The following is a 24,024-nucleotide window of genomic DNA, read 5'->3' on the forward strand; positions in this document are numbered from 1 at the left end:
GAAGTAGCCTTGTCTTTTATTTTCTTTCTTTCTCTTTTTTAAAATTTGCAACTGGCTCAAAAACCAACAAAAAAACAAGCCAAAGAAACAAAAAACAGAAAACCCCAACCACCAGTCGGATTTGGGCTTTTTTGCTTTTGTTTGTGTTTTTTGGCTGGTCAGCTGGCAACATTTCAGCACATCAGAGTTTTTGCTGCATGGCGGCATAGCATGTGATGAATATTTAATGGTGTGGCAACTTGGGAAAGCAAAGGTAATAAAAGAAAACTTTTCAAATCCCAGATCTTTTTATCTGCCCTCACTTACTCTTGATTAATCTGACTACAATGAAATTTCTGAAAAACATATATAAAGGCAAAGTCTAGTTTAAGATTTGTACTGCGGTAAAGCAGACAGACAGATACACACATTTCTTCCTGCCTTTCTACCTCAGTCCTTAGTTTATAAATCTTTCAAAATGAAGATTATGTTGAAGATTAAAGAACAAACACAGCATTCTCTTGAGACATAACACATGAAGAAATGGTGAATTAATAAGAATGCATAGAAAACACATACATTATTTATTGCAAACTATAGTGATTGAGTAATCAAAGGAGAGAGAGAAAAAAAGCTACACTGAATTATCTCTTGCATTTTATTTTGCTTCAGGTTTCTCATAAAGAAAATGTATTTATTTGCAAGCAAAAGATTCCAAATCTTATGGAATGAATGTGCAAGATATGTCTTAAGTGTGATGGCTGAAATAAAGTTTGTTTTTTCCCTTAGCCTTTTCTCCTAGTTCTTCCTGCAAACTATCAAGTCAGTGCATCCTTCAAGACCACATGGCTACGCATTACAGAAAATTGCTATCTGCCAAAGGTATTTGTAACATACAATGATAACTATGCCATCAGACTGATAAATGCAATCTAACTTTTCATTGGAGACTGGCTAGTTTGTTAATTCAGCTGACATCAGCAAAATAGCTTAGAAATGATTTCTGAAACCCAAAAGCAAACAACATATTTTGGAAGGAATCCGATTTCTAAATATTATAAGGAGTGTGCACAGAACTATTCTCGGTGGTTCGGTTTTGAGTTCGAATCAAATTCGAACCTAACTGCCAGTCCACAAACCGGTTCATTAGAACCGGCCAGTGGCTCAGTTTGTGTGGTTAAATAGGCTCAAACCATGTCAGCCCGGTTCAACCCAGCTCGAGGGGCTATACTTGCAAAGGGGAATCCAATGAGGATTCCCCTTTACAAGCAAAGAGGATTCCTACTTCTAGAGGGATTCAAAGGGTGGGTGGGTGGGAGAGAGGGCACCTTACAAAGGGTGGGTGGTGCAATGGTGGCAGCTCCTTGGTGGCGGCTCCTCTAGGCCCAACAACAGATGGCAGTTCAACCCAGGACCTCCTGCATGTGGCTGGTAGACAGACCTGGCCTTCTGTGCCAGGATAACTATGACCACTGGTGCAAAGGTGGTCAGGTCTAAGTGCTGGCTTTCCCCTCTTGGATTGGTTGCCTAGCCTCCAGGAACTGGTAGACTTGGCCATTGGTTCAAAGAAAGCCAGGTCTGCCAGGTGGTTCACACATGGAGACAGGCAAATACTAAACAGATTGCCTTTCTTCAAGGCTGTTTCTGTTTGTTTGTTTGTTTGTTTGTTTGTTTGTTTGTTTGTTGAAATGAGGGCATTTTCAGAGGCAATGAGAACATATGGTACCCTATCTCTTCCCCCTTGTCTCTGTGTGGCATTCCTCCCTGCCTTGTCTCTTGCTATAACCCTCCATGGTATAGCAACCCTCTTGTCTCCCAAGGGATGGATCCCAAAGGATAAAGGGCCCTTCTGATGGAACAACCTGCCAACAACAGACAAAAGAGCCATCCTCAAAGGAGAGGAATGATTTGAAGAAGCTGAGCTGACATGCATCTGGTTATACTTTGGTCTACCTCACCAGCTCTTTAAAAAAAATCAAAAACCTGTAATCATGCAAAAGCATGCCTGCCACCTCTCTTGTCTTCTGTTTGATGTAACCTTTGTCCACCTTTGGCCTAATACATTTAAATCACTGAGCAAAGGAACAGGATTATCCAAGCTTTCCCAAGTGAAAATGTTATGCTCATAAATGTGCAGAAGCATCTGGACTACCTGAGGGAGGCATCCATAATTCACACAGGGAGGCATCCATAATTCACACCTGTTACATTCTGTGCTAAGCCAAACAACTCCTTTTCTTTGCTCTGTCTTGCCATGTCAACAAGAAGCATAAAAAAGGAGCCCAACAGAACATGAAGGAACTAATTCAAGGCATCATATGACCTCTAGGGGATTCTTTCTGTCTTTTGCATTCCTTGGAGCTGAAGCCAAAATTTATAGGGACAAATTCCTGGCACATCAGGACCTCAAGTAGTATATCTCATTTGTCCAATCCAAGCCATGGTTGTCTTTCGTTCCCACAAATGAAACTGCTCACTGTAGCAAAACTCAGCACGTTCCTTTTTAATGGCAAGCTGCAAATCACAGCTGCATCTGACAAAGATTTCAGGCATTCAAGGTAGTTGCAAGTTTTCAATGTTCATTTTTGAGCATTTAAGCTCTTCGGCCAAAATACTCAAATACAATAGTGAAACACATAAAATGTTTCTCATCACATATCATAAATCTCTTCCATACTTTTCCTACAAGGCTAGACAGGGAAAGGTAGAAAAACTGTAATCTTTCAAAAGCGAGCTCCCTGTATATGAAGATTTATGTTGTATAGGCATGTATGCTTCCTTATTGAACAATACCATCAAATCCCAAACATGTATGTATTGAGACAGCATGATATCTTGTGGAGAACTGTGTCTGCAAGCCCCCAGCAGTGTTCTCTCTAATTCTTTTCATCTGTGTACAGAATGAGTTTTGTTCTGGGCGGGGGTATCAAGGCAGTGTGTGCACACATGCATTCAGAGTGGGACCTTCCTGATTAAACATGAGCAGGATCTAAAATTAGCTGGGCAAACATCAAAAAACGTGTGAGCGGGCACACATCTTAGAGGGAACACAGGCTCTCAGCTGTTAAGGCCTTCACATACCCCATATAAACATAAGAACAGCCCTGCTGGATCAGGCTCGAGGCCTGTCTAGTCCTATCGTACACAGTGGCCCACCAGATGTCTCCAATAAGCCCACAGGCAAGGGGTGTGGGCATGGTCTCTCTCCTACTGTTGCTCCCCTACAACTGGTATTGCAGGGGATATTGAAGACCTGCGAGAGAAGGTCTTCCTAAATTACTAGTGACTAACAATGGGATACAGCTTAACTCATTTACATAAGAACATAAGAAAAGCCCTGCTGGATCAGGCCCAAGGCCTATCTAGTCCAGCATCCTGTTTCACATACAAGCCCACCAGATGCCTCAGGGAAGCCCCCAAGCAAGAGCTGAGGGCATGCCCTCTCTCCTACTGTTATTCCCTTGAGACTGGTGCATCTTGCCTCTGAGGCTGGAGGTAGCCTATAGCCCTCAGACTAGTAGCCATAGATAGATCTGTCATAAGAACATAAGAACAGCCCTTCTGGATCAGGCCCAAGGCCTTTCTAGTCCAGCTTCCTGTCTCACACAATGGCCCACCAGATTTATTTATTTATTTATTTGAAACATTTGATATACCGCCCACTCCAAAGACTCTGGGCGGTGTACAAAAACATGCAAAACAAGACAGCATTAAAATTACATTCTAAATAAAACAAAACTAACTAACTGGGGAGGGGGGGGATAGATCAACTACAGGGTAAAAGCCTGGCGAAAAAGAAAAGTCTTCAATAAAGATTTAAAAATTGACAAGGAAGGAGCTAAATGAGCTAAACGAGGCATCCAAGATGCCTCTGGGAAGCCCGCAAGCAAGAGGTGAGGGCATGCCTTTTCTCCTGCTCTTGCTCCCCTGCAACTAGTATTCAAAGGAATCTTGCCTGAGGCTTAAGGTGGCCTATAGCCACCAGACTAGTAGCCATTGATCAAAACGCTGACAGTGACTGGGAGTTGCAGCAGGAAATCAGGGAGGCGTCAAGGAGAGGCAGGGCAGTAATAATGGGTGACTTCAATTACCTGCACATAGACTGGGTAAATTCACAGTCAGGTAATGACAAAGAGATCAAATTTCTAGATATGCTAAATGACTGTGCCCTAGAACAGATGGGCTTGGAACCAACCAGAGAGAAGGCGACCTTGGACTTAATCCTGAGTGGCACTCAGGACTTGGTGCGGGATATCAGTGACCTTGACCCTTTAGGGAACAGTGACCATAGTGCCATCAAATTCAGCATACATGCGGGGAGAGAATCACCAAAGATGTCTAACACAGACAACATGAATTTCAGAAGAGGAAACTTCTCCAAAATGAGGAGTATGGTGAAAAGAAAGCTGAAAGGGAAAATCAGGAGAGTCACTTTGCTCCAGAATGCATGATATTTACTCAAAACCACAATACTAGAAGCCCAGTTAGAACGTATACCCAAAAGGAGGAAAGGTACCACAAAGTCTAGGAGGGTGCTAGCATGGCTAACAGGTAAAGTCAAGGAAGCCATAAAGGAGAAGACTTCCTTCCGAAATTGGAAGGCCTGTCCAAATGAAGAGAACAGAAAGGAACACAAACTCTGGCAAAAGAAATGCAAGGTGACAATAAAAGATGCAAAAGAGAGGGTTTGAGGAACATTTAGCTAAAGGCATCAAGGGGAATAACAAAAACTTCTCTAAATACATCAGAAGCAGGAAACCTGCCAGGGAGGCAGTTGGACCATTAGATAATGAGGGAGAGAAAGAGATTATTAAGGAGGATGTGGAGGTTGCAGAGAAGCTAAATGAGTTCTTTGCATCTGTCTTCACAGCGGAGGATACTGATATACCTGTTCCTGGACCAGGTTATTCAGGCATGGAGGCTAAAGAACTGAGTCAGATAGAAGTGACAAGAGATTATCTTTTAAACTGTCTGGAAAAATTAAAAACTGGCAAATCGCCTGAGTAGGCTGCCACCATCCACTTTCTTATATGAGCAGATTCCCCCTTCCAAGGGAATATACTGGGAAGTAAAATGGAAAACCCCTCCCTACACAAAAACAATTGAGTACTCTTAGGCCTTCAAGAGTGTGTGACTAGGGCAGGACCCAATAAGGAGTGACACTCTTTTAACAACAAGAAGGATTTATTAATAACTGGATGATCAGAAAAACTATAAAGGCATCAACAATCGCTGCTTCCATTCAAGGAAAACTCTTCCCCAGGAACTAAAAGAACCATTCAGTCAGATCCAAGCACTTCAACAAAAATAAATTACCTGAAGCACTTAGACAAATACAAATTCCCAGAAGCACTTAAGCAAAAATAAATCCCCTGACACGTCTAGCTAAACTGGTCCCCATCCTTCCTACTCACTTCCAGGTAAGGAATTTTTAGTTGATTCCCAGCCCAAAGCAATTAGTCTCTTCTTTTCCTACAGTAGTTGCTGATCAGACCTCTTTCAGAGGCCTCCAAGGAAGAACTGAACCCTAACACACCTTCTCTACACCGCTATAGGTTGTTTGTCCAGTAAACCCAGCCCCTCACTCTTGATTGGGCCTCAGGGATTTGATTTTCCAGGGCTTTCTTCCTTATTTGGAGGTCCACTTTACTCTAGTTACTCTAATTGAGGCCTAGTCCTCCCTCAAGCTTGACTATCACTGCATGGGCCTAAGCAACTTAAGATTTTATCCATGAAATCAGTACTTTCTACCATTATCTAGAAGGCAGTAAGAAACACAATAGTGGAGTGCTGGTAGGGGCGTACCTAGGGTAAGGCAGGCAGGGCACATGCCCTGGGTGCCACTTGAAGTGGGAGGGCACCATTTTTTAAAATTTTAAAAAAATTTAAAATGGCAGCTGAAAACAAAATGGCCACCATGCATGCTCAGATGGTCTCTGTGAAGCCCTAGGCCATGCCAGGCCTTGCAGAGGCCATTTGAGCATGCACAGTGGCCATTTTGTTTTCGGTGGCCATTTTTTTTAAAAAAATTAACAAATGGCCACCGCACATGCTCAAATGGTCCATACGAGACCCTAGACCATGCCAGGCCTCACAGAGGCCATTTGAGCATGCGTGGCAGCCTCCAAACTGGCCACCACAAGCCGATCTTTGTAGGCCAGAACAGGCCTGAAAATCAGCCTGGAACAAGCTGCGGCGGTGAATTAAGAGGCCAACGGGGGGAGGGTGACCATTGCAGACCCCCCCCCCAGCCTTTAGGAAGTCCCCCAAAGGGGCTACAAGTGATTTTTTTTAAAAAATAAATAATATAAGTCACTGTACACATATATGGCTATTGATGGTGATTTTGTCTTTGAATCAGTGTGAAACCCTTAGTATTAGGGCCCACTGGGAGTTTCTTGCTCTCTTTCTCTCATTTTAACTGTCTTTCTGAAATACTAGAATATATTCCAAGCAGTGACACAGTTTACTCTGCATATCCTTTAATTATTTTCAGGGTATCTGGGAAAAGTCAAATTCTCCATTTATTTTTAAAACTTATGTAATAGTGTTGCTACAATGCATAGTAGAGAATTAGACAGGCACTTCCGTTTAGTTTTCCAAGTACACATCCACTTAGTATTTGGGTATTTTATGAGCCCCAACATACTGCAACTTCTTGTTTTCCAGCATTTTTTGTTCTGGCTACATCCACTGCTAAATAGTTTTTGAAATATTAAAAGATTAACGAGCTTGACTTGTATGATTGAGCTGATATTATGGTAAAGTTATCTGAAAGATGGGTGTCAGTTGTTTGGACAGGGGGAGCAATTTCAGTGCTTGCCCTAGGCGCTATTCTCCCTAGATATGCCTCTGCAAGCTGGTGCAATATGTCTCTAGTAATATATTCAAGAGGTATTCTTCCACATGTTGCACCAGCTTAAAATTTCAAGCCACGTAAGGATTGTAGGGTGTGTGAGCCAGATCAGAATCAAGCCGGCTCGGCGCTCGAAGGCTTGCCTTCAAACCGAACCGGATGGGAACTGGTCCAAGGATGAGTTGAGTCAAGCCCGGCTTGAAACCCCGCCTCAGGAGCCGGCTCAAGAGTACAAGTATACTTGTAAAGGGGAATCTAGCAAGGTAGTCATAGTCTTTCTTTAACTTTGAAAAACAAGCTGCCAGTGGAGTCAGTGGTGGGGGGCTCCTTCCACCACCACCCCTGCTGCCTCCCAGATGACAGGCTGGCCACTCTATGGCCTGTTTCGTGCCGTTTTGCATGCACAGATGCCATTACAGTGACCCCTGTGCATGAGGTGGCTCAACAGCGGACCAGATTGGGCTCTGGCTTGATCAAGTCCGCGCCTCCCAGGGAGGCTCGAAGCTGGTCCCGATTTGAGCTGAACTGGGCTAACGTCTGGCTCACACATCCCTAAAGGACTGTGCTTTTGAGAAAAAAGAGTAAGTTGTGAATTGTCATCATGCTTATCATATATATATATATATATATATATATATATATATATATATATATATATTCCGTGTGTATACAGTATATACATTTCAATGCAATCCTGTGCATGCTTATCAGTAAACCCCATGGAGCACAGTGGTATAGGATAGAATTGTTACATTTCTCTATACTAACCTGTATTAAATAAAGACCTGGTCGACGCAGAATTAGGTAGTGAAAATAGACTGCATCATTGCACATGGGAGAACACTTTAAAAAAAAAAATGTTTGAATAGAAAACCAGCGGAGCTGCCACAGGACTGGTATAGAACTGTGGTACTGATTTATTCTATAGAGCGAGGGCTTGGGGTTTTTTTGTATTTTATTTTAATGTGGGAGAGCATTCAAATTGGAATTCCTCATCTTTAATCTGCAGCAGTGCAGTCCATTGTACCATTTCAGAATTCTAGCAGGTCATTCCCACCAAGGCAAAGTGGTAACTGGTGGACTGGTGCAGCAGGCAGTACTCAGCCAATTGGAAGGGGGCTCTCACACACTTCCAGTGGGTATCGGAAGACATCAGTGGAGGTAGCAGGTAGCTGGGTCAGCAGCATCAATGGCAGATTACCGTACAGGCAATATAGGCAGCCGCCTATGGCGGCAAATCTTGGGGAGCGGCATCTGGAGGAAAACTTCATTCTTTTTTTCTACCTTTAAAAACGCCGCTGTGTCGTGGCGGAGGCTCTGCCCACCTCCTAAACTATCACAGGAGGTGAGGTTGGGCACTGGAGGACGGTGGGAAAGAGGTCCTCCCTCAAACCTGGCTTACACGCAAATGACACAGAGCGGGCAATTTTGGGACTTTGCGAATGCACACACACGTGCAGAGGCCCAGAATCACCCGCTCTGTGTCATTTGCGAATAAGCTGGGCTTGAGGGAGGGACACTTTTGCCGCCATCCTCCAGCGCCAGACCCCATTTCCTGTGACGATAGGAGGCGGGCAGAGCCTCTGCTGCTACACAGCAGCACTTTTCAAGGGGAAAAAATACAGAGCTGTTCCCCACCGCAAGCCCCCTTACTCTTGCCCCTGGGGTGGCAAATCTTTGGCTGCCTATGAGCAGCCAAAAGATTAATCCGCCCCTGTGCAGCATACAGATACACATCTGTCCATTGATTGACAGGGTGTTTCTGGCCAATCAGCAGCTGTGTGCCTGCACAGTGATGCTTCAGTTGTTTGCTAATTCTGCTGCAGTCTTGTGACACCTACCACTAAAAACAAGCCCGCCCACACTCTTACCCCGCACCACCAGCATTGGCTGCTGCATCACCTTACCAACTACTACTGAATAAAACTAAACAAAATCTTATTAAGCGCATGAGTGAAGGCATAAGGGAAGGACAATTTTAAAGACAATAGGAAGAAACAACATGGTGAGTATAACTGCAACATAAGGTAGTAAGAGAAACATATCTCCCTATAGACAGCACCATAAGAAATAAATCAATTGGATACTGCAGTTAAGGCTTCTAAACTATTAAATAAAGTCATGATTTATAATACACCTTTTTTCCTATTTCTCTCTCACAAACTTTAATTGTGAATATATATGCTGAATTAATTGTACCCACCATACTTTCCCTTAAATAAAACCTGCCTTTGAGGTGGCATGAAATTTAAACATGAGATAAAGATTGAAATTTGGGTGGAGGGAAGATGACCACATCCATTTAACATAAGAACAACCCTGCTGGATCAGGCCCAAGACCGATCTAGTCCAGCATCCTGTTTCACACAGTGGCCCACCAGATGCCGCTGGAAGCCACAGACAGGAGTTGAGGGCATACCCTCTCTCTTGCTGTTACTCCCCTACAACTGGTACTCAGAGGCATCCTGCCTTTGAGGCTGGAGGTGGCCTATAGCCCTCAGACTAGTAGCTGCTGATGGACCTCTCCATGAAGTCATCCAAACCCCTCTTAAAGCACTAGGCCCCTGATCATCTTGGTTGATCTCTTCTGTACCTTTTCCAGTTCTATAATGCCCTTTTTTAGATGTGGTGACCAGAATTGTACGCAGTACTCCAGGTGTGGCTGCACCATAATTTTTTATAAGGGCATTATAATATTAGCAGTTTTATTTTCAGTCCCCTTTCTAATGATCCCTAGCATGGAATTGGCTTTTTTCACAGCTGCCACACATTGAGTCAATGAGCTGTCCACCATGACCCCATGATCCCTCTCTTGGTCAGTCACCGACAGCTCAGATCCCCTCAACGTATTCTTGAAGTTGGGGTTTTTTGTCCCAGTATGCATCACAATGTGCATTTCAAGCACATTACATGGAATTACAGTAACTTAAACATCAGGCATAACATGGAGAAAAGTGCTACACCGCTGGTGATTCTCTTAATGACATGTCTGTATATTTTTGATCCAGAGAGTAGTCAGAAGGCATCCAATGGAGTTCTGATGCAGAAGCTGGTCAGGTTTGGGCCTGGCCAGTATTTGGGCCCAGCAGATTTGGGCCTGAACATTATTTGGATGGATAATATTTGGATGGGAAGAGAGCTGGTCTCAGGGAGGAGAGCTGGTCTTGTGGCAGCAAGCATGAATGGTCCCCTTTGCTAAGCAGGGTCTACTCTGGTTTGCATTAAAATGGTATACATGTGTGAGCACTGTAAGATATTCCCCTTAGGGGATGGGGACACTCTGGGAAGAGCATCTGCATGCTTGCATGCAGAAGGTTCCCTATTCCCTCCCTGGCATCTCCAGATAGGGCTGGGACAGATCCCCTGCCTGCAAACTTGGAAAGCCGCTGCCAGTCTGTGTAGACAATACTGAGCGAGATGGACCTATGGTCTGACTCAGTATAAGGCAGTATAATGTAAGAGCCGCATGTGCTGTTCCAAACTTCTTGGGTGATGAGCAAGATACAAATAGGGTTGCCAACACTGTCGGAAGCTATTCCTGAAGATTTTTTCCACTAACTTTCACAATATCAAGACATTAACATCCCCAGGGTTGCTTTCAGTGGTCATCTGGACATCTGTGCCAGTTCCTGGATAGGCCAGTCCCAGAAGGTTGGCAACCCTACATTATTGGATATGTGAGACCAAACACAAAAATCATCTAGAGAACAATGAACCAGATTTGCGATACAGAAATCTTAAATTGGCTGAAGAGAGGGTAGGTTTAGTTTGTGAGAATATTTTCCCCCAGTGGATTTTTTGAGCATGTTTTCAGAATACAGTCCAAAAACCTATGCACAGATTAGGCAGTTTGACACATCAGGGCATTCCCCCTACCACCACCTTTCATTATCCTTCTCTCCCACCAAAGAAACAAAAACAAGCTGCCATGTTGGATGAGTCATTGCAGCACAGGCTGAGTGTAGGCCAGGAAAGAGGAAGCTGTGGTGGGCCTGAAGCTTTATCACCCTGCTCTGAGTTATCCCAAACTCAATTAAGCCAGCTGCTTGCTGATTGTGTAACACACTACTCATGTGCCTTGATTTTAAAAACAAATCTTGAATGACGCACAGTCTGGTGTCTTTTTCCAAATATTTGGTACACATGTCATGTAATTACTCCTCGCTGCCCACTTTTACAACTCAACTAATCAGCTTATTCTGCCTTGCAAGCAGGAGATAATAGAGATATACCCGACATATTTACTTGAAAATAAATCCCAATGACTCTACTTGAACTGACTTCCAAGTAAGTGTAGGGATGTGCAAAAAGCCAGGTGTGCCAGCATGGCCCAGCTCGGTTTTGGTCTGGTCAAACTGGACCCGGTTCAAGTTTGAACTGAGCCAGTTTGACCAGCTTGGAGTTTTCTTGGTAAAGGGGAATCCTTTATGGCAGTGGCTCCCCCTGAGTAGCCTGGGCTGGCGGCAGCCTAGCTTGGGTCTTCTCTGGCCCAGTTTGGGCTTCTGCACACCTGCAGGGGCCATTTTAGTGACCTGTACTTGCCACTTGCGTGACTACGCTGCAGCCGCAGCTTGTACTTGTAAGTACAGATTAACTCCCCGAAGCCACCCCCTGCTGCTTCTAATATCTCCACCACCTCCGCTAAAGTACAGAGTTCCTGTTCTATCCCCCCTCCCCGGTAGGGAGGTGCACAAACTAGTTCCCGGAAGGGCGGGGGGCTCCTTTAAGGGGCAGGGAGGGTGCCCTTACCTGCCCCACTGTGTTGGCCATTTCTGATACGACGTTGAACAGGGCTGCAAGGAGGTATGCTGCAGCCCCGCACCAGCAGTTTTGGGCAGAGCACCAGTGGCAGGGAGCAGGGCAGGTAAGGGCACCTTCCCTGCCCCGTAAAGGAACCCCCTGCCCCCAAACCGGCTCGAACACTGAACTTTCGAACAGGTTCAGCACTCAATAAAAGGAGCACCAGACCAGTTTGTGCACATCCCTACTCCCCGGCCTTACTCGAGGGAATGCCCCTGTATATTTGTAAAGGGTAGTCCTTGCTGGATTCCCTGTTACAAGTACATCTCCAAACCAGCCCATGAACTGGTTTGGCCCAGTTCAGCCAGAACCCAAACTGTACAGGGCTGAGTCGGTTCAAATCTGGTCCGGATTTGAACCGAACCAGCAAAACCAGTTCCATGCAAACCTCTACTGCCTTGTTTACCTGTGTAGTAAAATACTATGTCCTTCAAGCAATGTTGTTTTGCTCATTACCTAAAATTAATGTGGCTTAGCTCAAACTGAAAGAGGTCTGTCTTGCCTAATGACTGATGTATTGTTTGACGGTCAATTACTATGGTGACAGCAGAAGAGATTGCTTAATTATTTAGGATCTTTCCCCCTCATTCTTAATTTCCTTCTACACTAGATTTAATGCTCTCTCTCTTTCTCTCTCTCTCTCTCTCTCTCTCTCTTTTAACTAACATTGAAGGTTCAAAGAGTAGTTCATAAGAATGAGACCATGTCCCAAGTGTGTCCAGACGTACTTTTAGCAGTAAGCCTGCTGTGGACATGCTCTTTGGGCACATTGCCACCTTTTCCTTAAGATCTAAGTTCAAGTGAAATTGCTTTTCTGGTTCTCAGCAGAAACTAACAAGCAAAACTCTTCAGTCCACCCTTATCTCAGTCATGAAGCCACATTCTTCCTTCTCAGCAAAGGCCTGTGTACAACACTGATTGGCTGACCTTTGTGCCAGTCATAATAGCACCTCCTCCCTTTTTGGAGCAGTTTTTAAAATTTAAAAGGAAAGTGTAAAACAACTATAGTCTATGTTTTTAAAAAATAAAGTACCGAGCAAGAGTTTGAGCAGAAAAACCTACAAGACACTTGAAAACAAAGCAAAGTGGACATCCTGCACAAAGGGGGAGGAATACTGTTAGATCTGGAGACTGTCCATGTATCAGTACAAGATTAAAAGTATGGGAAAGCAGCAGAAAAAGCATCACCCACACTTCTCTGAAGAGACTTTCAAATACAGCCTTAATTGCCTGGACTTCAGATTAGTACTGTATTACTTCTTTAAACTATACAGCTAGAAATCTGGCCCTATAATCAACAAAGAGGCTATATAATTTGCTGTTTTATGTATCGCATATAATTGTTTGGTTTATAATCAAAAGTTTAGAAACATGATCTGTAGTTTACTTATGAACTACAATTCTAATTGAACTTTCAGCAACCGCAACCCTCTATCAATTGTAAGCACTCATGGCTCTTTCCTGTAATTTGAAATACTGAGAACACAGATAAGCAAAACATTTTTGTTGTTAATTCAGCTGCTGTTGATTCATCTGCTCCGAAGAGTTTGAACACAAGCATTAAATGTAAGTATAACTTGTTTTGCTTTCAAAATAATGTCTGGCTTCACCTTGTTTAGTTTGGAAATATTTGTTTTGGATGATCTCTCTCTCTCGATCTCTCCTCAATACACATGCCATCTAGAAAAACCATAATATATTCAGCATATTCAGCATACCATATATCACTAAAGTGAAAAGCTGCTCTGCTACTTTGGGGTTGTGTGTAATGCATGGGCTGCTGTGTGTTAGATCACTGACATTGGGATCTGGCTATTAGATGATTTGGTTTATGTTAACATAAGTTTGAATCTAATCTCCAGAGTCTTGTAATGCTGTTCTTTGACAATCAACATTAGCACTGAAGCAAACAACAGTATCATGAGCATAAAAGGGAAAGCACACAATAAGGGTATTCACACGCCCATTCAGGAAGGCAGAGCGGTGGGAGGCTGCAAAACCTTACCATCCACACAAACGATCCAGTAATCGTTAGAACATAAGAACAGCCCTGCTGGATCAGGCCCAAGGGCCATCTAGTCCAGCATCCTGTTCCGCACAGTGGCCCACCAGATGCCACTGGAAGCCTACAGGCAGGAGTTGAGGGCATGCCCTCTCTCCTGCTGTTACTCTCCTGCAACTGGTATTCAGAGGCATCCTGCCTTTGAGGCTGAAGGTGGCCTATAGCCCTCCGACTAGTAGCTGTTGAGAGACCTCTCCTCCATGAAGTTATCCAAACCCCTCTTATGGCCATCCAGGTTGTTGGCTGCCACCACATCTCGTGGCAGAGAATTCCACAAGTTGATTATGTGTTGTGTGAAAAAATACTTCTGTTTGTTGGTCCTAGATTTCCTGGAAATCAATTTCATGGGATGACCCCTGGTTCTAGTGTTATGTGAGAGGTGTGCTGAGAGTGTGGACATTGCTGAGAGTGTGGACAGCACTTTCAAATGATCCGCTGATGTGCCAGGCAGCGCAGAGCTCCGAAGGCTGGGACGATGCTTCCTGGCCTCTGGGTATCCCACAATGCATGGTGCACTGAGCACGGTGCATTGGGGGATTCCCCCAGGAATCAGGTGCTCTAGGCACCTGTCTCTGTGACCGTGTGGGCTACAAGTAGGCCACATGATCACACAACTGCGGAGTTTGGGTTAAGTGAGCGCTCGCACCCTTAACCAAGGCTAAAAGCTGGGCTAAAAAGCTGGTCTTGGTGGGGCTGCCCCACCGGGATTGGGCCTGATCCTGGCAGTTCTCACACACAGCGTAACCCAGCTGAGCTTCCCTCCATGACTGAGGGCTCAACTACATGCTATACAAGAATGCCTCTATCAAAAGGACTTTCAGCTTGAAATGGCAACCCATTGCAAGCCAGTCATTTAAAACTAAGGAGCAATGTTTTGCATCCTAATGCCACCTATAGGCCAAACACCAATCTGCTGAGATAGATTTGACCACTCCTTTCTCTACAAGAAATACAGAGGATAAGACCGATTTCACACATGCCCATAAAGCACTTATGGGCCTCAGTCCTCTGTTGGTATGCATGTGTGAAAGACAGAAATGCAGTTTTAAATGTGCTTTTTAATTAACCCATCACCATGCACAAACACTGGCTTGCAATTATGTTTCAGTTTTCCTACATCTTTGTGTCATCTATGTACTGAAGTGTGTGCACACACACAAAGAGAGAAACAGGGTTGTTGTTTTTTAGATTAGTTTATTTTAAAACATTAAGCAATACACTAGCCTAATACCAATATATGGCATATGTGCATCTTTAAATATAATAGCTGACATCCGGAGCACCTTATGTGGGTGGTGCTAAACGTGCAGCGAGATCCTCAGAGTATTTGAGCTCTTACAAAAGCGCAAGACTATGCACATTTCACTGCAAGCCCAGAGAAGTGTGGGAGGGTTAGGAGTCCTTGAGCCAGACCCACACATTTTGTCCACTGGGACCATCTCAGGGGACGAATGCTCATAGTGATTTTTGGCAGCATCTGCCCTTCTAGAGGTGGAAAATAGGAGATAACATTGTTGCACTTACAGTTTTCTCTGTGTTATCACCCCTTCTTTATCCCTGAACCCCCAAACGGTTAGGTTAAAATTGCAGTCGTTTTAGCACAGAGCAAAGAATCAGGGTTGGGGTGATTGTGGTAATAGTTGTATATATTTCAGGACCACTAGGTGGCACTGTGTGGTGAGAAGGGGAAGGTTTGGAAAGGGAAGATTATTACAGTTGGTTTCTATTTCAGCTCAACATGGTGTCCAGGTAGGGTTGCCAACTGTCCTTCCTTATGCAGGATGTCCCTCATTTCAGGGATTAAATGTTGGTCCCTATAGGAACAGCATTTGTCCCTCATTTATTCAATAGCATATAATTCAATTACATATACGTCAATGATACTCAGGCTCTTGATTATTTATTTTATTTATTATTTATTTATTATTAAAACTTTTATACCGCCCTTCCAAAAGGCTCAGGGCGGTTTACATTAAAACACCATTAAAATCAATTAATAATTAAACAAAAATTATAAGCATAAAACAATGATTATCAATTAAAAACATCATAAAACAAGAATTAAATAATCAGAACAATTTAAAAACAAGTTTTAAAAAGCTGAGAAAGCCTGGTTGAAGAGGTGTGTTTTCAGGTGTTTTCTGAAAATTGCGAGAGATGGGGAGGATCGTATCTCAGCAGGGAGCGCATTCTACAATCTCGGGGCAGCAGCCGAGAAGGCCCGTCTCTGTGTAGCCACCAAATGAGTTGGTGGCAACTGGAGACGGACCTCCTCAAGTGACCTCAACGGCCAGTGGGGCTCATAGCGAAGAAGACGTTCTCTTAAATACCCAGGGCCTAATCCGTTTAGGGCTTTATAAGTTATGACTAGCACTTTGTATTTTGCCCGGAAACCTATTGGCAGCCAGTGTAACTCCATCAACAAAGGAGTAATGTGGTCTCTCTGAGATGGCCCAGAGACCAACCTGGCTGCCGCATTCTGAACCAACTGAAGTTTCCGGACTACGTACAAAGGCAGCCCCACGTAGAGTGCATTACAGAAGTCCAGTCTGGAGGTTACCAACTAATGTACCACTGTTTTGAGGTCATTGATCTCGAGAAACGGGCACAGCTGGCGTATCAGCCGGAGCTGATAGAAAGCACCCCTGGCCACCGCCTCAACCTGAGAAACCAAGGAGAGACGTTGATCCAGAAGGACTGCGAACCTGTTCCTTTTGGGGAAGTGTGACCCCGTCTAGAACAGGCAGATCAAAATCGTCTCTAGAGTTCCGACCCCGCACAATAAGTACCTCCGTCTTATCTGGATTCAGCTTCAGTTTATTCTCCCTCATCCAGCCCATTACTGCTTCCAGGCAGGCATTTAGGGAGGATATGCCAACTCCTGAAGAAGTTGACATGGAGAAGTAGATCTGGGTGTCATCAGCATACTGGTAACACCCAGCTCCAAATCCCCTGATGATCTCTCCCAGCGGTTTCATGTAGATGTTAAAAAGCATTGGAGAGAGTATGGAGCCTTGAGGAACACCATACTTAAGCTCAGATTTTGAAGAGCAACAATCTCCAATCGACACCATCTGGAACCTGTCCGAAAGGTAGGAGCGGAACCACTGTAGAACAGTGCCTCCCACCCCCAACCCCCTCAGACGTTCCAGAAGGATACTATGGTCGATAGTATCGAAAGCTGCCGAGAGATCCAAGAGGACCAACAGAGTCACACTTCCTCTGTCCATTGCCAATTGGAGATCATCCATCAGGCCGACCAAGGCAGTCTCCACCCCATAGCCCGCCCGAAAACCAGTTTGAAATGGGTCTAGATAATCAGTTTCCTCCAAGACCAATTTCCTCCAAGATTACCACTGCATACACCTCCAGCCTCCCAGCCAGCCTCCACAAACTTGTGTCTCTCATTCTGGCAATGAAATGTTGGCAACCCTATGTCCAGGCTCTTTGTTATCTCCACAGTAAAAATAAACAAGCCCTTATACTCTCTCCATGGAGTAATATTTGGAGAACAGTCCTGACAGTTTTCATTCCCACTCCTCTGATAACCTTGATAAAATTCAATGGTACTTTTAATGCCTGTTTAAAGCTTTTAAAACACCATTGCAAATTTGCCCGGTACAGGCCCGATGGTCAGTGTAATAAAGGCATAACACACTGAAAACTGAAGGCATTGCAATGCTATCACCTATTTTCCATGTCTAGGGATGTAAAAGTAAAGTGTGCCATCAAGTTGATTCTGACTCCTGGTGCCCACAGAGCCCTGTAGTTTTCTTTGGTAGAATACAGGAGAGGTTTACAATTGCCTTCTCCCACATAGGATGAGATGCTGACTTTTCAGCATCTTCCTATATTGCTGCTGCCCGATGTAGTACCAGCGGGGATTCGAACCGGCAACCTTCTGCTTGTTTGTCAACCATTTCCCCGCTGCGCCATCACGGTGAGCATTTGTCCCCCCAAGATGGTACCAACCACCCAAGCCGGTTCACATACTATTACGTTGCTCTGGATGTCAGGCAATATTTTTTCTTTTTAAAAGCAATATTCAGTGTGTGTGCTATGGTGCAAGAGAAGAGTGTGCAGCCTCTGAAGAACACACACACACACACACACACTCCAACCCATCCCCACCAACTAAATAAAAGTTTCACAGAATGGTGGGAGATTGCTGTGGGCTTAGTCTAATTGCTATTTCCCACAAGAAAGAAAGAAAGAAAGAAAGAAAGAAAGAAAGAAAGAAAGAAAGAAAGAAAGAAAGAAAGAAAGAAAGAAAGAAAGCTTGATGAGTACTCCCACACTACAGTTCTGCATCAGGAGAGCACACAGTTTCCAACGCATTTTTGAAAAAGTCATTTTAAAATATATTCATGAAAACCAAAATCACGGGGGTGAAGGCTGTGTTGCCTGTTGCTAATCATGTTAAAAACAATATCCATCTGGTCCCAGTGACACCTGCATAACCACATTTCACACAGCAAACGAGAATGTGATATCTGGGGGAAGTCTTGCATCTTTCCATGTACAAATTAATATTCTTCCAGAGGCAAACTGTATGTTGCATACAAACTCATTTCAGGAAGCACCATTTGTTAATGTGAGCAGAGGAGTGGCAGGGGAAGGAGTTGTTTTTCTGCTGAAAATCTCTCCCCTCCCAAATGTGCTTGTTCGTCTACAGGGTTCCAGAAATGTGTTTACCCTCCTAAATATGTGCCTAAAATCATGGGGAAGAGAAGCAGCTTTGGGTGGCTATATTAAGTTGAAAAAACCCTATGGGAAAAGCCTGCTCTGGTGATCAATGTGCTTCTAGGCAAGATTCAAGGTGCTGGTTATTACTTTAAAAACTGTAAATGGCTGAGGACCTAAGGACCATCTATTTCAACATGAATCTGCCCAGCCTCTAAGATCTTTGAGAGAGGCCCTCCTGTTTGATGAAGTTCAGCTCGTTGATATGTGGGTGGGCCTTCTCTATGTCTGGTGGCTATAGGCCACCTCCAGCTTCAGAGGCAAGATGCCTCTAAATAACAGTTGCAAGGGAGCAACAGCAGGAAAGAGGGAATGCCCTCACCTCTTACCTGTGGGCTTCTCAGAAGCATCTGGTGGGCCATTGTATGGAACAGGATGCTGGACTAGGTAGGCCTTGGGCTGCTCCAGCAGGTCCGTTCTCCTATTCTTATAGTAGCCCCTGCCTTCTGAAACTCCCTTCGCCCTGAAATCTAGTCACTCTTCCTTATCTACCTTCAGGCATCAATTAAAGATGTGTCTTTTTGGACAGAAGTCTCTGCAGCTTTTATAAGTGGAACACAGGAACACAGGAAGCTGCCTTTTACCGAATCAGACCATTTGTCTATCTAGCTCGGTACTGTCTACCCAAACCGGCAGTGGCAGTGCTCCAAGATTACAGGCAGGAGTCTCTTTTAGCCCTAACTAGAGATGCCAGGGAGAGAAATTCTGTATGCAAACATGCAGGTGCTCCTCCCAGAGTGGCCCCATCCCCTAAGGGGAAGATCTTCCAGTACTCACACATGTAGTCTCCCATTCAAATGGAAACCATGGTAGACCCTGCTTAGCAAAGAGGACAATTCATGTTTGCTAGAAGACCAGCTCTGCTCCCCTGGGCAGCCTACTAGCTATTTTGTTTTTGCTCTCTGCTGCTTTTATAGAGTCTTTGAAAATGTGCTTTCTAATGTTTTTATCATATCTATTGTACTACTGAAATTTTTGTAAGCATGTTAGGTGCTTGATTTCGTGGGGGTAGGGGGAATAAGAGTCTCAAGCTGTCGCCACTGCTCCCTCACCAGTGGAGCAAGGCAAACTACCTCCAGCCTGTCTCCTGCACAGCTTGTTAAGTCAGGGAAATTGGGTGCCAGGAAGGGAGAAAGGCCAAATCAAAGCTTCTTTGATCTAGCCAAATTGGTCCAAACTGATTTGATTCACTACTGATTTGGCGCAAACCAGATGAGGGATCACTTCATGCTGAATCCAAATAGGCCACCCTACCCCTGATAACTGGTCCTGAGTTCTGGGAACAAGAGATTTTAATTATTATTAATCATATACTGCTTTTCAATGAAAAAGTTCTCAAAGCAATTAACATTTTATTATATAATAATAATAATAAAGAATCGGGTTCTGATAATTGATATTGCAATCCCAGGGATAGACGAGTCGATGAAAAACAATTGGAGAAAATAACTAAATACAACGGCCTTCAGATTGAAATTGAGCGGCTCTGGAAAAAGAAAACCATAGTGGTGCCAATAGTTGTTGGTGCCCTTGGTGCAGTACCAAAAGAACTTGAACACCATCTTGACACCTTGGGCGTCAATAAAATTACAACACATCAGCTACAGAAGGCCACACTACTCAGGACAGCACGAATACTATGACACTATCTTTAATTTTTCTTTAGTTATCCTAGACCCTTGGAAAGGGCCCAATAATTAAAGTAAAGTACCAAATCCAGTCAATAACATCTGGTAGACTGTATGTAAATAGCATCATCATCATCATCATCATCATCATCATCATCATCATCAATATGGCCCCCTATTTGTTTGTTTGTTTGTTTGTTTAGCACATTTGTATACAACCCAAAACGCAGGTCTCTGGGCGGTTTACAACAAAACAATAAAAACAACAGGTAAAAAGATTAAAACATTACATTAAAATTTAAAACATTGAAACTATTAAAAATACAATTAAAACGATATCTAAATCAAAGCCTAGGTGTTCCAAACCCTCAGGGCAGCAATGGAAAAGGCCTATCCCTGAGTAGCCACCAGATGAGCTGGTGGCAACAGCAAATGAACCTCTCCAGATGATCTCAATGGGCAGTGTGGTTCATAGTGAAGAAGGCGTTCTCTTAAGTACTCAGGGCCCAAGTTGTTAGGGCTTTATAGGTTATAACCAAACCCTTGTATTTTGCCTAGAAACCTATTGGCAAACAGTGTAGCTCTTTCAAGATAGGAGTGATATGGTCTCTCCGAGATGACCCAGAGACCAACTTGGCTGCTGCATTCCAGTTTCCGGACTATGTACAAAGGCAGCCCCACACAGAGCGCATTGCAGTAATCAAGTGACCAGCAGGTTGTACTACTGTTCTGGGGTCATTTATCTCAAGAAATTGACACAGATGGCGTATCACCCAAAGCTGATAAAAGGCACTTCTGGCCACTGCTTCAACCTAGGAGACCAGGGAGAGGTTTGTGTCCAGAAGCACCCCCAGACTAAGTAGCTGTTCCCTCTGGGGAAGTGTGACCCCATCCAGAACTGGCAGATCAAAATCAACCCTGCACAATAAGTACCTCTGTCTTATCTGGATTCGGCTTCAGCCTGTTACCACTCATCCAGCCCATCATTGCCTCCAGGCAGGCATTTAGGGAGGTTATGCCTTCTCCTGATGAAGTTGACATGGAGAAAAAGATCCCTATTCCCAAAGGGCTCACAGTCTAAAAACAAAAACAATATAGACCCCAGCAACATCCACTGGAGAAACATTGTCCTATTGGACTAAACAGGGTCAGTTGCTCTCCTCTGTAAAATATAGAGAGAATAATTACTTAGAAAGGTTTGTCTTTGCAAGGGTTAAAGGTTTTTTGTAACAAAAGAGTGAGATCTTGCTGAAAGATTGTAGAATATAAGCAATACACTCTGCATTTATTGCACAAAACAGTTGAGAACCCTGTGTGCACTATCTAGGTTCCAGGTATAAAGGAAGCTCTGAAATCTTCAGTATATGTTACTGTTACTCCTGTTACCACTGCTTCTGTTTCCACTCTTTTCCTCTGTTGTCCTCCCAGTGTTTACTTCTTAACTGTAAGCCCCTTGGGGCAGGATCCTGTCCTTTTCTACTTTACAAGGCACCATGAACATAGATAACACTATATAAATACAGTACTAATAAATATGAACAGATTTTTGTGAATGGTATCTAGGAAATGGACTTGTGATCTTGAGTGAAATAAGTAATAAAATGCACACCCTCCCCAAGGAAGATTATCTGACATGGAAGAAAAAACCTGAACAAGCAAGAAACTGGCTTCCAAATGCAGACATCTGCTGGATTCCATCCCACAACTTCCATCGGGTGGATCTGCCGACATCTGCCCGCTTCAAGCTGTGGATATCTGCTGGCTTCAGGCCACAGACTCATCTCTCACTTTTTAATGTAATCTGATGGGCAAAAATGTTCACTGATGCTGTTCTCATGAGCAGCCGAGCCCAGGTTTAGACTGCCCGTGAGAACCATTGAGATCCACATGGCTCTCAGGGGTGCCGTAGCACCAAACCCAGAGCCAAAGCCTGGCTCATAGTCAACGTTAAGGGAACAAATGTGCCCTTAACCCGGCTCCCAGGATAATGTGTCAGTGAGGGCAGGGGCTTAGCAAGGTTGGCGTGGGCCCAGAGACAAGATTTTAAAGTGCCCCCCTTTACTGAAGCTCAGCTCATGAAGTAAAGAAATCTTAAATGAGGCTGAATAGTGGTAACAAAAAGCATAGCAAAGTGTGTGTGTGTGTGTGTGTGTGTGTGTGTGTGTGTCTCCTATGTGCCACAATAGAACATCATCCTAAATTATTTTTAGAAAGGTTTTGTCAATTGTGGACGATGCAAGTCATTTAATGGTACTAGAGAAAGACATGCTGTTCTGGTAGTTCCAGGTCTTAACACTCACATCAGTTTTGGAGGATGAATACAACTGAAGGAAGCCCGGGCGGCTGGGGGAGTCAATCATGTGACTTGCTTCGGGGGGGCCCCCTAAGGCAGTGGGCCCCCAGACAACTGTCTCCCCTTGCCCCATTATAGTTACACCCCTGAGTGTGGGAGTTCTCCTTGTAGCTCCTGCTGATACAGAGACGGGTACCTAGAGTGCCCATCCCCTGGGTGAATCCCACATGCACCACTCACAGTGCACCCCCGGGCATGGTGCACTATGGGATACCCGGAGGCCGGAATAACGAATCCCAGCCTCAGAGCGATCCACCCTGCTCCACACTGCACAGAGCAGCAGGGATCATGTGAGAGCATGGAGCGTGTGCTCACCAAGGTCAGGATGCTCGTCTGGGGGGAGACAAGTTTTGCGAAGCCTTCCCCACCCTCCCACCTGCCTGACAGGCTGTGTGAATGGCCCCACTATATAGCCACAAATAAGAAAGTCAGATTTGATGTGACTCCTGAGACCTGATGCATTCATTTATCTTTAAATAAGGCATTAGCACGCGAGTGCCATTCGCAGTTCATGGGCCTAATGTGCAAATAATTCTTTGGATATACATTGTCTTAGTCGCTACGAAAATAGATTCCTGCTTAGCATTTGCATTTTGAGAAGTTGTGGATAAAACAGAGATATTTTTGCTAGTCAGAGTGATTTGGGGACACAGCTCATGTTCTATATTGTGGGCTTTGCAGTACTTGTGTTTGTTCATTTGAAACAATAATGGATTGGATAATATTGTTTTCTTATTAATGATGTTAATACTGAATAAATATGGATTTGTGTTTTAAATTCTTGCAGGTTATACAAACTGGCAAGCACTGTTATAAACATAGACCCTAATATAACAATCAATCTTGCTTAACATCAGATTTTTATCCTCAATCCATTAAAGCTCATAAAGATGCGATTTCAAAGCATAGTATGTATATCACCTATCCCACAGATGCACAAAGTAAATTAGGGTAATAACAAAGCATATACTCAGAGGACCTTTTATGGTAGCTGATGACTTACAGCAACTAAACTCAGATTCTGCACAAATGGAAACAAATAATTTCTTTAAAAGTAGAGATTGGTATCACAGGCTTCTCCGATTTTCAATTTATATGGTTTAGCATAGCAACCTACAAAGGTATTGTTAAAAACAGGCTCTTTGAGATGTCAGCACTACAAAAACCTGTAACACCTGTTTGACCAGAGACCATAGCAGAAAAGAAAAAAATAATGTGGCCTGGTACAAAAAAGAAGCCCCTGTACCTTGGTCTGCTGCTCATATGAAGGATCACTGTTAAAACTTCCCTGTGCAGCCAGTGGCCATCTTTATCACAGAGTTCTGTGACTAGAGGGGCCAGTCAGAGTAGTGCTGCTGCTGTACTGAAGGTTGCCTGTCTGCTGTGCACACAATGTATTGTGGGATATCCTGGAGGACGCAGCTCCATTTTCTCTGTACCGGAGTGCATACTAACCTGATTGGCCAACCTGATTGGATATAAAATGTAAAAATAAATAAATTAAATTGTCTGGGGATTGAGTACAGAGAGCCTAACGGAGGATCTGCTTGTGTGGGGGGATCAGGATAGGGGTTCTTCTATTCCCTACCAAACTACCCCCTGA

At 44.0% G+C, this 24,024-nt stretch overlaps 1 protein-coding gene across 1 annotated transcript in view; it reads left to right on the forward strand.

The window, feature by feature from the left end:
• The window catches only part of LOC128339432 (spermatogenesis-associated protein 7 homolog), a 185,694-nt gene that overhangs the window by 87,849 nt on the left and 73,821 nt on the right, over positions 1-24,024 (forward strand). The window contains exons 4-5 of the mRNA XM_053283349.1: positions 769-861; positions 13,154-13,201. Of these exons, the coding sequence (XP_053139324.1) occupies positions 769-861; positions 13,154-13,201 (141 nt within the window). The remainder of the gene's footprint in view (positions 1-768; positions 862-13,153; positions 13,202-24,024) is intronic.

Source organism: Hemicordylus capensis, chromosome 1, assembly GCF_027244095.1.
Source record: "Hemicordylus capensis ecotype Gifberg chromosome 1, rHemCap1.1.pri, whole genome shotgun sequence".
NCBI classification, from domain to species: domain Eukaryota; kingdom Metazoa; phylum Chordata; class Lepidosauria; order Squamata; family Cordylidae; genus Hemicordylus; species Hemicordylus capensis.